Consider the following 18067-nt stretch of genomic DNA (forward strand, 5'->3'; position numbering starts at 1 on the left):
TTAGCATACTCTGAAGATGCCAGCCACAGATGCTGGCGAAATGTCAGGAATAAACTCTTCTAGAACATGGCCACATAGCCCAAAAAACCCACAAAACCTATGGATGCCAGCCATGAAAGCCTTTGACTTCACATTTTAACAAATTGTCAAAGAAAGTAATGAAGATGAAAGCAGCCAAAGGAGGTCATGAAGAGAGAAGCAATCTGATTAATGAACGGGAAGATCTATCCCACCCTGAGTTGGCATGGCCTGTTGTGCAAGACACAGGTCTCACAGGTAAAACATGTGGGCAATGTAATCAGATCAGTGAGCTTCAAAACAGCAAAACCTGTATGTGCTTATGCATCATAACCAAGGGGGACCAGTCCTCTATCCATTCTAGAAGGGCCTACTGAGCATAACCAGTTATCAGTGACTCAGTAAGCCTGCACTCCACACAGTGAGTTACTGTAAACATAGGTCCAAAACGCACTGTAGAAATAATTCAGTTTGAGATAGCTTTAACTGTCCTGGCCTAGTGCTAGGGAATCCTGAGAATTGTAGTTTGCTGTGACTCCAGAGCTCTCTGACAGAGAAGACTAAGGCGGGTTATAGACCACCATGAAAGTACGGAGTCAGTCCATACTAGGGTTAGGAAGGTGCGGTGCTTCCGTACCCCCCTAACCCTAGTACGGACTGAGTCCGTACAAAATGGCGGCTCCCCTTCCACATGGGGGCCGCCATGACAACGTCACGACCGCGCCACCTCTATATGGGGCGGCGTAGATGTGACGTCGTCGGTCCGCACCAGGGTGCTTAGCGCGCCCTTTGCGCGGACCAGGAAGGAGCTCCGTTTCGGAGCTCCTTCCTGGTTTGCGGTGCTGCTTTGCGTTGCTGGGCGCAGCATTCAGACGGCTGCGCCCAGCAAAGCAAGTGAGAAAGGGGCCTAGTGGCCCCTTTCTCCTCCTCCCCGCCGCCGCGGGGTGTCCTTGGGGCTTGAAGCCCCAAGGACACCCCTTTTCAGGCTGCGGGGAAGCAGCCTTTTGCCACTTCCCCACAGCCTGCAAAGCGGCGGATTGGGGCCTCGGAGGCTGCCGGTCTGGCAGCTGAGGCCCCGATACAACGGGGAAAGGGGCGGGTGCAGCCCGCCCCAAACAGGCGGTCTGTAACCCGCCTAAATGTCTCACAAAACTAGTTCCCAGAATTCCCTACCACCGAGTCAGGGCACTTAAAGTGGTCTCAAACTGGATTATTTCTGCAATGTATTTTGGACCTTAGTGGCTAAAACATATTGTGCTAGTAACCTCTGCAATGCAGTATACATAGGGCTACCTTTGTACCAAATCCAGAAACTCCACCTGGTTCAGAATATGGCAGCCAGACTGATTATTGGTATATCCAGGAGTGATTACATTACAGAGATCCACTCTACTGGCTACCAATTAGTTTCTAGTCAAAGTACAAAGTATTGGTTATTACCATTAAATCTCTCTACATGGTTTGGGTTCAGGATACCTAAAGGATTGCCTTCTACCATTCTGCCCTGTGCACTCAGGTCCTCTGGGAAATGTTTGTTCTAACCTGCCAGGATTAGACTGGTAGTTTACCAGAGGACTTTTTCGTCTGCTGCCCTGACTGTGGAATGACCTGCTGAAAATGCTGACTGCATTTAAAACAGCATTAAAGACTGGGCCAGGCCTACCTAGGTGTGAAACTGACACCATCAAACTGGGACCACAGCAACCACAAAGCCACAGGTCCCAAGCCGCACCCACCAGGAGTCTGTTTAAACTGATTCCTTTTTTTGACCCAGTCCTTTAGACCAGTATGTGGGCACAGCAAGGCTTCTGGCAGCGTTGGGGGTGTGCGTCATCTGAACACCACACCCTCAAAAGCAACTGGAAGCCACTTCTTTTAGCTCATGTGTCCCAGGCCCTGGTCAATTTAAAATCATGACTTTTAAATTTGTATATGTACTTGAATGAGTGTATTTTGATGGTTTTAGAGTATTGTACTGCATAGTGGAACTGTAGTTAGTCCTATTAAAGTAAGTGTTTACCTGTAGATTTAACATTTTGTTTGGTTCCTATGGACCAAAATGGTTACCATTTTTGTAATGTGTGTAAGTGTCATAGGCTTATACAGTAAGAAAACAACATGGCAGAAGGTCAGCAAGATGAAATTGCCCTGGTTTAAATAGGTGATTAGGCAGCTTTTATCAGTAGGTGAATGAATGGAAGCGGATATAAACACGGAGGCTTAAAAATAGGAACTTTGTATGCTAAAGTGCAAATCTTCCATGTTGATTGCCACATCTTTGCTTTGGTATTCAAAATCATAACCCAATAATAATAGCCAAAATGCTACAGCTTTGTCACTTAACAAGCAACAGAAGGTGGTTTTCATTTGTAAACACACAATAGTTGATAGAAGAATGAATACAAATATATTTTTAGATGTACCTTCCCCAGACATTCATTGAACATGGAAGAAGAGAGGCAGGGATAGTAAGATTATGTTTCATATGCTTTTTAATCTGAAGACAGGATTCTCCTTTTAAGAGCTCCACTATTTCTATGCTAGCATATGTTCTTATCTTCCCTCTTGTAAAAACCTAGGCCTAAATCTAGTTGCCAGGCTGACCTAGAACATACCCATTAAATCAACTACAAAAGTCCTTGCAGACAACTTGCTCATTTGAAAGAAAATAAAGGTGATGATTTCTGTACCTTCTTTTATAAGTAAATAAATATTGTGAGCCTCCCCGGGTCCCTTTTTGGGAGAAAGGTGGGATAAAAATGAAATAAATAAATAATAAATTGTTGGAACAAACCAATTTTTAAGCACTATGATATAGGCTCATTTTTATCCTGTGAGACATACATACTGCTTTGCGTTCAGAAATTCAAAAACTGATTGTCTTAAAGCAAGTATATGGATGGTATACAGCACCTACCACCAGCTTGTGATCTCCGAAGCCTCCATACACCCCTGATTTTCTTTCAACATAAAAATAATCAACCTGTAGGAAGTATGCATCAACCCCAAATCATATTGTGCTGATCCCTGGAAACTTTTTAGTGTAATTTAAAGATAATCAATATCATCATAAAAATAAAATGGCCTTCCAGCCACTACTGGTTTCATTGAGAGATGGCAGTGTGACGTACAGTTGGGCAAAAATTAAGTCCCAGAGCCTTTAAAGTTACCCACTGCTGTTTTAAATCTGAGAGCTAGAAAAAACTAAGCAAGCACTGTATTTTAAAATTTTGGTTTACGCTACTGTACTCTGCCAAAAGCCAGGCTCAGTTCTTTACCAATATTTGCAGATCACAGCTCCTTATTCAGAAAAAACCACTGCTCAAACATAGTCATGATTTTTATTTAAGCACAATGAATTTGGTTTACATGGACAAGATTCCCCACTCCCACCCCACCTTCCACATATCACCTGAGTGCAGGTAAATCTGCCAAATAATTTTTGGAATGCTAAATTAATATGGATATTTTTTGGGGGGAAGCATATATTTTGGCAGCTTGTCAAGGAACACCTTCATTCCAGAAGGCAATTATCAACACATTGACAGAGTACATTTTGTGCCAAAACTGAGTTGTCAAAACCATTCCAGTTATTCAATTTTTAAAATAAATTTAGTTTAAACAGAATACTTCTAATCATCATTTAAAAACCACCTAAAATGGGAATGGTATACTTCACTTTCAGGAGAGATTTCACTGTTGACACCTTTTCTTATCAGAATAGAAAAATGAAGTATTCGCTAAAAGCGTTCCAGCCATGAGAAGCATGAGAAATTACAAAGAACTTAGAATCTGGCATAAAGTTACTGATGGACACATGAACACTTCTTATATTTATTCTTTGTAAAACGTTGCGACCAAATATCCAAAAAATAACCAAAATGTCTTGCATAAAGGCAAGTTACAGATGCCATCTCCCCCCACTTTAAAGTCTACTTCCATTTTAAATCACATATTAGTGCTATGTGATCAGAGGGATGTGAAACACTCGGTAAGGCTTGATGAGTAGTTACCTCTTCATGACTTGGCAGTGGAATTACTTGTTCAACCTCCAAAGCATTTGCATCAATGAATATGTAGTCCAAACATCCATGAAAACCTCCAACATAATTAGTATAGGCTGGCTCTCCACAGGCACTTTTAAGTCTGAATGGATGAGTTAGAGATATAGTGCAGTACGGTTCTTCTCCATCTGATCTCCAGTCCTCATGATCTTCAGCAATACTGCCACTATTGATAAAACTGTATGTTCCAGTAGATGGTGTGCTATTAAAATCACCACAGAATACAAGAGGTGTACCAGGATACAGGTCATGTGTTACATGCCTAATATGTGATAAAGCTATTGCAACTTGGATTAGACGGATGTTTCCACCTGAGGACAGCAAGACAAAAAAACAACTGCTTTTGCTGTTGTGTTCCACCAATACATTGAAAAGTAGAAAAACTTAACAATCTGCTTATTCAGTGTTTAACTATACCTGGAATTCTTTCCTTCCCACCTTTAAGTGCAACAGGCAACTCCAATAAACAAAACAGTTATTTCATTCACTGTCTAAGGCTTACTTTTAATGTACTGTATCCTGTCTCCTAACAGGCTTTTAACCCAATTGGTGCTAAGAATGGCTTTTCTCCCACAAATGGGTCCTCTTTACACTGCATAATTAATGTTGTTTGACACAGCTTTAACTGCCATGGCTCAATGCTATGCAATTCCTGGAACTGTAATTTAGTAAGATATTCAGCCTTTTCCATCAGAGCTCTGGTGCCACAATAAACTACAAATCCCAGAACTGCATAGGATGTAGTCATGAAGGTTAAAGCGGTGTCAAACAGCATTAATTATACAGTGCACCAGCAGCCATAGTATTTCTTCTCTTTGAAGAAGCACCCAGGTTCCAGCACTAGCCGAGGAAGGTTCTTTCCTCACTGGCACTATCCACTTCTTCATTCAGCAATAATATAACTGGCTATTTCTTATGGCAGAAGTCACACAATGTTATAAAATTACATTACTCTACTATATTACTACTACTACTACTACTACTGGGTTTTTATTCAGCCCCAGTATCCTAAAACACAGAAATTAGTAAGAAAATTACCTTTTGGATGCCAGTATAGATGAGTGTTGGCAACACAGATCTTTCTTGAAGGGTCATTTATAGACTGAAGAACAGAAACCTGGAAGAAACACTCTTATGAATTCTCATATAGTATCAAAAGTAAAAAGAGACTTCCATGAACCAATCTGTGATCCTTTATGGATGAACTAGTATTGTAAAACTACACCAACTGAGGCTGCATGTCATCTTTCCCCCCCCACTGCTGAACATCTTGTAACAAATGATACTATTCTCTCATCCTGGCATCAATTTAAAGCTCTCTTTAAAAAAAAACACTTCGGCTCTAAATCAAGTAGAAGACCAATTCTTTGTTTGACAGACTGGCAAATAAGACTACTTCATCCTGGAAAGTTGTAACATGCACTTAACAAACCACCTTTTGTGTTTGTCTTTTTTTCTGTTTCACTCCTAAGTAGCTGTAGAATCCTTTGTAAAGTAAGACCCTTGTACCTTTAAGAGGAAAGTACCTGTTGGCTATATTTCGATCAAAGATACAGAAGTCCTCTCTCTCTCTCTCAGCATCTGGTCATGTATTCACTTTAACTTCTTTCCACCTGCCTCTCATTAAAGTCTGCATCACTATTCCCTTAAGGCGGTGGTCCTCAAGTGGTGGAGAGGGACCCCCAGGGAGGACATGAGTGCAGCTCAGGGAGGAGCGAGTCTTGGGAGATCCAAATCCCCCCTCCTCTTTCCAAACTATTTTATGTGTACATTTTACACATGAGTTGAGTTAAATATTGAATTTACTTAAATAAAACTCTTCTACTTTGAACAATGCTATTCCCTTACAAAATGTGAAAAAAATATGAATGTACATGTATCTGCATTGCAGGTGAAAATATGTACACTAAAAACATTTTTACTTATTTATTATGTCAAGTGGGGAAACACTACATCCATCTGAAGATAGATGCAAAGTTGTTCCAATTTAAGGGTGACCCTATGGCGATTCAAGAGCTAGAGTGGTTTGAGTGCTGGAATACCACTCAGGAGAGCAAGGTTCAATCCCAACTTAGCAATGAAACCCACTGGGTGACCCTGGGCAAGTCACACTCTCTTAACCTCAGAGGAAAGCAAAAACAATCCTCACCTGACCAAATCTTGCCAAGAAAACTGTGTGAAAACCTTGCTTTAGGGTTGCCATAAAATGGAATAGACTCGAAGGCACACAACACACACAAGGTGAACCTATCCTGGGGTTTTCCTGGCCAGATCTGTTCAGATGAAGTTTGCCAATGCCTTTCCCAGAGGCTGAGAACATGTGACTCACCCAAGGCTACCCAATGGGTTTTGTGGTCGAGTGGGGAATTGAACTCTGCAGAAATAATCCAGTTTGAGACCACTTTAATTGTCCTAGTTCAGTGCTAGGGAATCCTGGGAATTGCAGTTTATTGTGGCCCCAGAGAAGGCTAAATGTCTCACAAAATTACAGTTCCTGGAATTCCTTAACATTAAGCCTGGACAGTTAAAGCGGTCTCAAACTGGGTTATTTCTGCAGTGTTTTGGACCTGAAGTCAAGAAATCAGAAGACTAGGAATGGGAAGGGCAGCCACGAAAGAGCTAGAAAAGGTGCTAAAGTGTAAAGATTTAAAAAGGTAAAGGTGGTCTCTTGACATGAATGTCTAGTTGTAACCGACTGTAAAGGATCTCTGTTACTAAGCCAAAGAGCCAGTGTTGTCAGAAACTCCTTTGTGATCATGTGGTCAGCATGACTGCACAGAACACTGTTTACCTTCCCACCGGAGTGGTACATATTTATCTACTTGCATTTGCATGCTTTTGAATTGCTAGTTTGGCAGAAGCTGGGACTAGTGATGGGAGCTCACCATCCATGCGGCACCTGGGTCTTGAACTGCCAACCAGCTGATCTCCTGATTGTCAGAACTGGCATCTTAACCACTAAGCCACTGAATCCCTAAGATGCACAACTGAGCATGAACCTGAGTCAACAGTGTGATGCAGCAGCTAAAAAGGCTAATGCAATTTTAGGCTGCATCAATAAAAGTATAGTGTCTAGATCAAGAGAAGTAACAGTGCCACTGTATTCTGCTTTGGTCAGGCCCCACCTGGAATATTGTGTCCAGTTCTGGGCGCCACAATTCAGAAAGGACATTGAGAAACTGGAGCATGTCCAAAGGAGGGCCACTAAAATGGTGAAAGGTCTGGAAACCATGTCCTATGAGGAACAACTCAGGGAGCTGGGGATGTTTAGCCTGGAGAAGGTTGAGAGGTGATATGATAGCCCTGTTTAAATACTTGAAGGGATGTCAAATTGAGGAGGGAACAAGCTTGTTTTCTGCTGCTCCAGAGACTAGAACGCAGAACAATGGATGCAAGCTCCATGAAAAGAGATTCCACTCAACATTAGGAAGAACTTCCTGGCAATAAGGGCTGTTTGACAGTGGAACACACTCCCTTGAAGTGTAGTGGAGTCTCCTTCTCTGGAGGTCTTTAAGCAGAGGCTGGATGGCCATCTGTTGGGGATGCTTTGATCTGGATTCCTGCATGGCAGGATGGGGTTGGACTGGATGGCCCTTGTGGTCTCTTCCTACTCTATGATTCTATGATATGAGCACTCAAGCTGAGACGTTTACAAGTCATTGCGTTTCCCATCACTGAGTACAGAGAGCTCTGGAGCCACAATACATTACAATTCCCTGGACCCCTTGGCACTAGTTGGTGGGGCAAATCTGAAACTAGGTTAGTACACTTGTCCTTCCATATTTGCTAGGGTTAGGGGCACAAGAATTCTGTGCATATGGAAAAACCACAAACAACAAAAACACCATGTTTTTAGCCAAGAGGCCATTCCCTAGGAATCTCTAGGTCCTCCAGGGCAACTCTGTGGCCAACGTCCAAGAGACACTGAGCACAGCACTGCCCTGGAGGAGATAGAGATGCCCAGTAGAGCATCCTCTCTAGGCCTTTCGGTGCAACTTTTAGCGCTGGAGGAGGACCCAGATGTTCTTAGGGAGAACGTATTAATAAAACCGCCCCAACTAGGGTGTGTTTGTGAGGCAGGGTGAGAAGCGTGGCCCACCTGGAGGACGGAGGAGCGCTGGAGGACCTTCTCCCGGAGCCGGGGGCAGGCGTCCAGCCTCTCCCTGAGGGCCGCGTGCCGGGGGTCCTCCTGGAGGGCGCGCCCCAGGGCCAGGTCGTGGCGGGCGAGGAGGCCCAGCTTGTCCCTGCGGTAGAAGGTGGCCAGCCCCTCGTGCTGCTTCTCCTTGAGGCGGAAGAGCCCCTCCAGCCCAAAGGCCTCCAGGGCCGGGGCCAGGCTCTCCCCGAAGACGCCCTTGTCCACCTCCTGCAGGCAGACCACGTCGGCGTTGTAGCCGGCCAGCTCCTTCTTGAGCAGGTTCTGCCGGTAGTCCAGCTCCAGGGAGTAGGGGGCGCAGTAGGGGTAGAGGACGGTGCGGGAGAGCTCCGTCTGCGCGTAGGCGTCGGCCAAGACGTTGTAGGTGACGGCGCGGAGCAGCCCTTCCCCGGAGACGCGCTGCGTGTAGAGGTGGCGCCCGTCGAAGGTGCAGGCGCCGGGCCCGGCCTCCACGGGGACCGCGCTCTCCGCCTCCCGCGCCGCCCCCAGCCGCCCCGCTCCGTCCCCCGGGCGGCACCACAGCTTCAGACGCCGCCCCACCTGCGCGTTGCTCGGCGTCAGCACCCGCTCCGTCCCGCCGGGAACCTCCGACCACCCCCCGCCCGACTCCCCCTCCTCCGCCTCCTCCTGGAACCAGCGGAAGAGGCACTGCCCCGGCGCCCCGAACTCCGTGCGGACCTTGGGGCACACCGGGAAGCCGGCCAGCAGCGAGCGCGGCAGCTGCAGCTCCGTCAGCGCCGGCGGGTTGCGCTCCACTCGGTAGCGGGCCTCGCCGATCTGGAGCACCGCGCCGTCCTGCCAGGCCTCGGCGTTGGGCACGTCCTCCGGCACCGCCAGCCCCTCCCGCGAGAACAGACGCACCGGCGGCGGAGGCGGAGGGGGAGGAGGAGGCGGGGGAGTCGGGGCGGTGGTCCCCGCCGCTGCCGCCTCGGCCTCGGCCCTGGCCTTCTTGCTCTTCTTGGCGGCCGCCTTGCCGTGGCCCTTGCCGGCGTTGTTGGCGATGCGGGCCAAGGCCCGGCCCAGGGGCTCCGACTGGTCGCGCTGCATGTGGCGGGCGCTGCCGTCGCCCAGCACGAACGACACGCTCAGCTTCGCCTCCGCCGGCACGCAACGCACCACGGCCGAGCGCTCCATGGCGCCGCCCTTGGGCCCGCGCCGGGGCCTCCGCCTCAGGCCGGGGACGCCTCTCAGCGCGCCCCGCAGCCAGCGCCACATGAACCCAAGGAGGCCGCGCCGGCAGCGCTCATCCCTCGCCTCCCTCTCGCTCCGCGGCGGTTGGGAGGGACGGCCCCCGCGAGGCACGACGGGAGAAAATGGCCGCCGCAGCCACCTCCATTCATCCCTCCTCCCAGTCTCAGCGGCAATTGGTGGCCTCGCCCAGGCGCAAGGGCCGATGGGAAAACATGGCCGCCACTATTCATCCTGGCCTCCCTCCCTCCCTTTTCATTCAGCGTCAGTTGGGAGGCCTCGCCCAGCCGCAAGGGCCGACGGGAAAACATGTGGTCGCCACCCGCCATTCATCACTTCCTCCTCTCAGCCGCAGTTGGGACTGAGGCCTCGCTCGCAAGGGCCGATGGGAAAAGCTGGGAAAGGGGGGGATGAATAAATGTGGTGCGGGAGGGAAATGGAGGCTTGGGGAAGAGCGCAAGGCCTGCTGGGAAGTGAAGTTCGCGCCGTTTGAAGGGTCAGGGCCTAAACGAAGTCTCCACAAATCAAGTTGGGTTTCTGTTGGCCTTCGCGCTCTTCTTACCTAGACATGGAGGACGTGACCCAAGAAAAGCTCGTATCCATGTGAATTCACGCTCCTTAGCCAGGCTCGAAATGGAGGGCCTTTCGGCATTCTGGACTAAAGGCTGAAATGGACAGGCCTTGGAAAAAGAGGACCTCTGGTCACCCTCAGCTCAAAGGAGGGCAGCTAGGCACTGCAAAATGGAGGTCAAAATAAGAGTTCAAAACACTCATAAGTACAAGTTCATGCTTCTGAGTCTTGCTCAAAACGGCAAGCCTTTTGGGATCCCTCCTGGATGGAAGGCTGGGGTGTAGGGAAAGGGGGGACCCCTGGTCAGCAGCCTCCATGCCGAGCGTGTGGTAAAAGTGGAATACACTTACTTTTCTTCAAAAGGTCCCCAGTATCCCTTGCTATCTTTTTTAAGATCAAGAAACTAGAGCAATGGAATCAAGGAAGCTGACTATTGATGCGAGCCCAGCCTGGGTCCGGAAGGGGCAGCACATTGCATATCGTAAACTAGACAATAGTCTGGTTGGGTTTTCACCACCGGAGCAGTATTTAGCAAATTCCAGCAGAATCGGATATTGCAGTGCATCCAGGGCTTGAGGGATCTGCAGTTAACTTTTCCAGCAGACACCCACCACTCATTTCCCCCTCCAGCACTCAGCCAGTGTTGCTGTGACTGTTATCACGCTACGCTGTTATAGTGCTACCATTCCGCTTTAACTGCTATGGCTGCCTTCTGTGGAATCCTGGGGTTTGTGGTTTAGTGAAGAAGCCTCAGAGCTCTCTCTCTGGCTGAGAATTCTCAATGTCTTTCCCTAAACTGTAAATCCCAGAATTCCACAGGAGGCGACCAGAGCAGCTAAAGTGGAAGGGTAGCACTATAAGGGTGCAGTGCGATATTGCCCAGTACTGAGGGTGATCGTTCCTGGTTGGACTCTTTTGCCCGCCCCTCGAGTGTTTCCCTACATCACAATAATCATATAAAACAGTTATTGGACTAAGAGCCATAGCGGATCCCCCAAACCCTGGGCTCCTACGCACCACACAGTTATAGCACTACAATTGCACTTTTAACTGCCACTGCAACATCCTAGGATTCCTAGGGTTGCAGTTTGGGGAGCCACTAGAAGCGCTCTCTGGCTACATTGTTTTTGTGTGCTTCTGTTCAAGCTGACAATGACAGGAACTCAGTGTAGATGTAGATGGTTATATCATGTTAAAATTCCCAGGCTCAGTCTTTGCCAGCTCTAAGTAGCAGTAGTCTGTGTGTGTGTCTGTCTTCAAATCACCTGTTCACTTAGGCAACCCCATGAATTTAATGAAACCCATGATCAGGGTCTTCTTAGGAAGGAACATTCAAGTGGTTTTCTCAGTTCCTTCCTCTGAAAGACGGCCTTCAGCAGCGCCTGGTGTTCCTTGGCAGTCTCTCCCAAGTACCCACCAGGGCTGACCCTGCCTAGTCCCCAAGATCAGGCTGGATCTGGTGCCTTTAGGGCAGTGGTCCCCAAACGGTGCCCTTTAAGGGGATTTGGGCTTCAGCTCCCAGCATCCCAGACTATTGCCAACATGGCTGAGGCTCCTGGGAATGAAGTCCAAAATCTCTGAAAGGGCACTGTTTGGGGACCGCTGCTTGAGGGAACTCTTGCAATCAAGTAGCAGCCCATAATTGTCCCAGCCAGAAGGGCTATGGAAAGGCCTTGGCCTGGGGCTGTGGAAGGTCAGGGACAGTCTTCATAGTAAACAAACACTGAGCCGGGTGCAGCCTGGCCAGTTCAAAGCCCAAAGGCGGCGGCGGCGGGGGCGGCGGGGGCGCTGGCGAGAGGCCCAGCCGCCCGCCATGTTCCCGGTGGCCATGGCAACGGAGGTTGTTGACTCCGCGGCAGTTCCTCCTGGGTCCTCCTCCCGCTTTGAGACCTTCTGCCTGCGTCCCTTTCTCTTCCAGGAGGGTCCCTCTGCCCCCGTCTGTCCCTGGGAGAGGTGAGAGGATGGCCCTGAAGGGGTCCCTCAGGAGTAGGAACTTAGGTTTTCATTTTAAATAAACTATTCCTGGGTTTTACTAAACGAATGCTTCTTAAGGCTGCATCCACACTGGAGAAATAACTAGGTCTGGCACCGCTTTAACTCTTTTTCTGGATCAAGGTTGCTATGGAATTCTGGGAGTTGGAGTTTGTTGTGGGTCCTCTCTGGACCCCACAACAAACTCCAACTCCCAGAATTCCATAGCAGCCTTGAGCCAAGGCAGTTAAAGCAGTGCCAAACCGAGTTATTCCTCCAGTGTGGATGCAGCCTTGGGTTCAAAACACACTGTAGAAATAATCCACTTTGCGACCGCTTTAACTGCCCTGGCTCAGTGCTAGGGAGTCCTGAGAATTGTAGTTTATTGTGGCACGCTCTCTCTCTCTCTCTCTCTCTCTCTGACAGAGAAGTCTCACAAAACTACAGTCCCCAGAATTCCCTAGCATTGAGCTAGGGCAGTTAAAGCGGTCTCAAACTGGATTATTCCTTCCTGCAGTGTGTTTTGGACCAGTGTGACACCACCACCTTTAACTAGTGCTCCTCCTGTGGACTCCTGGGATCTGTAGTCTTACAAAGTGTTGAGTACTCTTTGCCAAAAAGATGCCTCACAAACCTACACATCCCAGGAGTCCAAAGCAATGGCGGTTAAAATGGTGTCAAACTGCATTGTAGAGGCACCCAGGGATGGTTTTAAGCGGCTTTCATTTAGTAAAAGGGCCAACCCTGGCCTCGCAGCTCTGACAGTCTTCTCAGTGCGGAGTGTAATTCTTCAACTGGAAGACTTTGTATTAATATTAATTAATACCTGTGTGTCGCCGGAGTGGCACTAACCAAGACCAGGTTCTGGGACTGAGGTCCAAAACACAGGGCAGAAATAATCCAGTCTGAGAATGTTTTGCCTGCCCTGGCTCAATGCTAGGGAATTCTGGGAACTCTGGTTTTGTGAGACATTTAGCCGCCTCTGTCAGAGAGCTCTGGGGCCACAATACGTTACAATTCCCAGGATCCCCTAGCATTGCGCCAGGGCAGTTAAAGCGTTCTCCAACTGGATTATTTCTGCAGTGTGTTTTGCACTCAAGCCCCAGTGCAGCTGGAACATTGCACTTTTTGTTCACTTGGTAGCCTACTACCAATTGCTTTTGGGTTGTCCCAGAGTAGGACATGAATGCAACCAATAGAAGGAGAAGGCAGTGTATCTCTGTATGACGATGCAAGAATGTTGACAGTTTTACTTTCAGTTTTATCTACATCAACACAAGGATCCATTTCTTGGTGAAATAATAACAATTCAGATCTCCAGTGTGGTCTACCCCAGGCTGAAGTATATCTCCTTTTTCCCCAGACTCAGCAGGAGGCACGGAGAGCCAGGCTATCCCTTCTTCACATAATGGCACTTTGTCTTGGCCCTATGTCTAGAGAGTGATGGAATGATAGGAACTGGCTTTTACAATCAATCAAGATCAGTTTCCTTTGTTTTCACAGGCAAGAAATCTCAGGCCTTCCTCATACTTTAGATCTCTATGCTCTTAAATTAAGTGATGCCTTTGATTCACTTCTCAATACATAATAGTCCTTATTTAGAAAGCCTTCTAAATGCACAATAGTCCTTATTTAGAGAGCCTTCTAAATATACTTCTTGATACATAATACATTCTAGTCCTTCTATAGAGAGCCAGTGTGGCGTAGTGATTTTAGCGTTGGACTACGATTCTGGAGACCAGGGTTGGATTCTTGCTTGGCCATGAAACCCACTGGGTCATCTTGCACAAGTCACATGCCCTCAGCCTCAGGGGGAGGCCATGGCAATACTTTCAACAAATCTTGCCAGGAAAAACCCATAGTAGATTTGCTTTGGGGTCGTCATAGGTTGGAAACGACTTGAAGGTATACAACACACATTTATTTATACTGACATAAAATGATAGTGCTTTCCATTGAAGACATCTATGATGCCATATGATTATTTTTTGTGTAGTACATTTTCATAATCTGGCCATTTTTCTTTCTACTTAGAATTGTTTGATTGTTATTTTAGATGTCAGCTCCTAGTAAATCGTCAGATCCTCCTGATGATGATGCACAAGGCATTCGATTACCACCTATTGCTGTGCCTTCCACATCCAAGGAGCTGACGGAAAAGCAGAAAAAACTGATGAAATACAGAAGAGTCAAGGAACAGCAAAAGATGCTTAATAAGATCATGTAAGAGTCCTTTCTCTGTCTCTTATACATTATGTACTAAAAACATCAAGAAAGGACAGTGGTGGTATTCCTGTGCAATCTTCGTAAGTATTTTCTATCAGGTAACACATTATTCTCTACAGGGTCAGAGAGAAGTATTCATCATCCACATGTGCTAGTGGTACTCTCCTACTGACAGGGCTACCAGATTTGAAGTAACCACTGTCGCTAGTAGTAGCAGGCTATGCAGATATCAGCAGGGGAAAATCTGTATTGTGAAATGCTTTACTTACAGATTTCTGTTGAAAGCAAAAAATCAAAACAAGCTAGCACTGTTCCCTCCCCCACTCACAAATTCACTAGAAATGTACTTATCATCCAAATTTACTGTTTTGAAGAAGCTCCATCTTCTTACTAGTTTAAGATTAAGGAGATGAAGTAGAACAGCTATTAACATATGGTTCATAAGTTCTTAAACTATTGAAATAATGTGTAAAGTTTCCATGCTCAGTGTACTATATTAACTAATCTTCCTTGATAGCCATGTACCTCTGGAGAAATTCATTGACTTTTATGATGACTTCAAGATATGGGAGATGATGATGATGATGATGCTATATAAGTAAACTATTTTGTCTTTGTTGTTATTACAGTCGCCCGGCTGTTTTTGCAGGGGATCTGTTCCAGACCCATCCACCCTGCAAAAATGGGAAATTGCCAATATTCAAAAGCCCCATTGGCTTGAATGGCGGTCCGGACGTGCCCCATTTTGTCCACCTCCATTTGCCGTTCACGAACTAGCAAGGGACACAGATTCCAAGTCCACTAAACGAAGGGGTGACTGTATTATCATTATAATTATTTATATAATGCCATCTATGTACATGGCACTTTACAAGTAAAAGAATAACAGAACAGTACCCTGCCCTCAGGCTTTCAATCTAATTCAGAATGACACAAAATAAAAAGTTGATGGCAGTGGGGGAGAGGGATTAAGTCCAGCAGATACTACCTCTTCTTCTCTCCTTCCAAGGTTACAGCAGTGGAAATTGGAATGGATGGATGGTTCTTCATCTGCTTCTGGGCCTAGGCATGCGTGTCACTAGGGGATGTGGGGGTGCAGGCTGCACCAGGTGACACCCTAAAGGGGGTGACCACTACTGCTCAAACATCTGCCTTTTGGCAGAAATGGGCTGTGAAATTCACCTGCATCCCTTTAAAACACTGAATAAATGGTGTGAGTTGGGCAAGGTTCAGTGGGAGGAGAAAGGAGAGGCCCCAGGTTTAAAAAAAATTAACATTTAAATTTTTTTAAAAAACTATTACATTTTTAATCCCTTTAAAATTTTCTTTTTTAAAAAATCACAACTTACCAAATTTTTACTTTAACCACATTAAACTATGTACATGTTAATACATTTAGATTGTGTGTATGATGTTGTAGTTTAAAAGTATAATTTATATCGCAACTGTTACCATTACATTCATTGATATATGGGAATTGTGATTTATGAATAACATTAGTACAAAAAGCCTTACTCAGGAGTCTGTGTGGTGTTGTATGTGTTCCATTAAGACTACAATGGTTAAGGCTTGCATCTGTACCACACCTCCTCCTCCATGCTTAATTAAGTGATAAAGATGAAAGTGAGGCTGGCTGTGGGTTTTGTTTTGGGCACCCTCAGTTTTAAAAGAGGGATGCCTCCTGACGATCAGTGTTCTGAATATAGGGCATACAGTATATCTTGCTCTTAGCATATAAAGCTATTAGATTTAAAGAGGGTAATGTAAATACAACAGCCTAAACTATGAACAGTTGTATCACAAGTTGGTGCATTGCTCGGACTTAATGGGAAGGTCTCTTTTAAGAACAAGGCAATGCCTGCACTTGATGATTGCTGAGAAAACAATTTTGGAGGGCTAGAGACTAAAAGTTTAGAGACCCTTTTTCCTGCTGTATCTTATATTTCTTTTCAAGTTATTGTTCGTAGTATCCTTTCTAATGATAAATTTTACTTCAGAGTGAACACAGCCACAAAAGAGTACTCAGATGCCCTAGAAGAATTTGCTAGAAGAGAGAGTCAACCTCCTATTCCACAATTGCCTTATACTGTAAGTTTCTAATCTATTTTAGGGTATAATTCATTTTCTGTTCTTTGACAGGCTTTTTTTGAGATTGTTATTGCCCAAACTGTGTTATATTCAGAACAGTGAATTAACTTCACTATCCCCTTGAGCAAAACATAGGCTTCAAACTTTCAACTTCCCCTCTTCTTCTGTACTAAGAAAGCCATATGGTAGGCCTGCATTAAGAACCTTGCCAAGGAGTTGTTCATAAGCTAAATTATTAACACTTGTCATGAGCCTAAATTATGTAGGCAAATTTCAAGAGGCAACCCACAATCCAATTCAGAGCAGGACAGAATTGCATGATAAACACACATTGTCAGAATCAGTCCTTGTTCAAAGTGACTGGGTGGCCTCAGAGTAGTTTGCAAAATTCACACAGTCTCAGGCAACTTGACTATATAGTTCTCTTATGAGGGAACCAGAGGTTACAGCAAGAAGAGCATAGTAATCATACTAGCACAAACAGTTGTTGCTGAATCATGACTGCTGTGTGTTGAAGGGATTTAATTTGCGCATCCAGGGACAAGTCCGTTACACCAAATAAAGACACTTACACAGGCTTTTGGGATGAAAGTAGCCACAACTATTTATTGATTATACCTACAGTTAGTTGGCATATGCATGGGCATTGGCCATCCCGCCTACTGCCCCATGAGACCAAACCTTCAGCCTCTGCCAGATAATGAAAGTGGTGCAGTGGGGACTCATCTGCACAGTGAAAACCCCTAAGCCTCACCTTGAGGGGTGGGGTGCTGGAAATATGTCAGCACATGCCTGGGCTCGCCATTTCCACTGCAGACCCCACCCCAGTTCCCATAAGGAGACCCCCCCTGTCTATACCCTTTCCAAGATTCTGAAAACCTCAGATCCCAAGCCAATGCCTTACCTTACATAGGTGTGACAGAACCATGCAGAATCAGACAGTACCAAGGAATGAAGTGTGGGATGGTGGGCCAGAGCCTGAGACAAACTGGCCCTGGCTTGTGAAACATTTGGTAGTATATGCTGCCATGCCTGACTAAGTGAAGACTGCAGGCATACAGTCTTCGTTCTGGTCAGGCCAGACCTCATTGGCTGGCTACCTGCCAGCTCCATCTTCCCATGAAGGAGGCTGCCTGTCTCCAGCTGTCCACCCTAGATGGCAACTTTGGCCACAGATGAGTACTCAGTCCCACCATATATATGTTTGTATCGTATTTTAATTGTATCTGGCTGAGTTATTTTTTTTTTAAATAGGCAACTGATGTTTTTTGCCTCTGGAGATTTAGTTTTGGCTACACTTATGTGTCTAGTTTGCAGTAAAAATGAACCACTGTCTCTTTTATGGAAAAGCATTAGCTTGTTGTTTCTATATGCTTTCTGCCCCTTAAAATAATTCTTATGGAGTCACTGCAAGATCTATAGTAATTTTAGATAAAATTAAAGTAATACTTTCATAGTAAAATTATCTAGGGACTTGCTGCACTGAATTGGTATTCTCCCCCCAGCCCCAATCCCTTCTCCTTCTTTGTTCTTGCTTGATCTTACTAAATTTGCTTAGGCCCTTTTCTCTTTGCAGAACCATACTGTCTGAATTAAATACAGTGATGCAGAGTTAACAAGTAGTGGGAAACATCAGGGGTATTCACAGTTGCACAGTTAGAGTAGGAAGTTGTGCCGGCCTTTGTGCCAGCCTGTACGCATGGTGAGGGCTGAGCGTACACATGCTCCAAGTCCTTACTGCGCCTCCTGGCCGCCATTATAACACCTGCCCATCCACACAGCATCTGT

At 46.1% G+C, this 18067-nt stretch overlaps 2 protein-coding genes across 2 annotated transcripts in view; one reads left to right on the forward strand and one right to left on the reverse strand.

Moving 5' to 3' along the window:
* Nucleotides 1-3345: 3345 nt before the first annotated feature.
* Nucleotides 3346-9563, reverse strand: PDE12 (phosphodiesterase 12). The gene is made up of 3 exons (XM_089522219.1): nt 8182-9563; nt 5121-5199; nt 3346-4393 (listed from the first exon to the last, which is right to left on the reverse strand). The coding sequence occupies exons 1-3, from the start codon at nt 9448-9450 to the stop codon at nt 3951-3953; spliced, it is 1791 nt and encodes a 596-aa protein (XP_089378345.1). The 5' UTR covers nt 9451-9563; the 3' UTR covers nt 3346-3950.
* Nucleotides 9564-11892: 2329 nt separating this feature from the next.
* DNAH12 (dynein axonemal heavy chain 12) overlaps nt 11893-18067 on the forward strand; it is a 149404-nt gene continuing 143229 nt past the window's right edge. Inside the window, exons 1-3 of the mRNA XM_089522232.1 lie at nt 11893-11947; nt 14022-14188; nt 16189-16279. Coding sequence (XP_089378358.1) covers nt 14022-14188; nt 16189-16279 — 258 coding nt within the window. The 5' untranslated portion in view covers nt 11893-11947. The remainder of the gene's footprint in view (nt 11948-14021; nt 14189-16188; nt 16280-18067) is intronic.

This window comes from Sceloporus occidentalis, unplaced genomic scaffold (assembly GCF_023333645.1).
Source record: "Sceloporus occidentalis isolate IW3139 unplaced genomic scaffold, rSceOcc1.0.p SCAF_1, whole genome shotgun sequence".
Classification (NCBI taxonomy): Eukaryota; Metazoa; Chordata; class Lepidosauria; order Squamata; family Phrynosomatidae; genus Sceloporus; species Sceloporus occidentalis.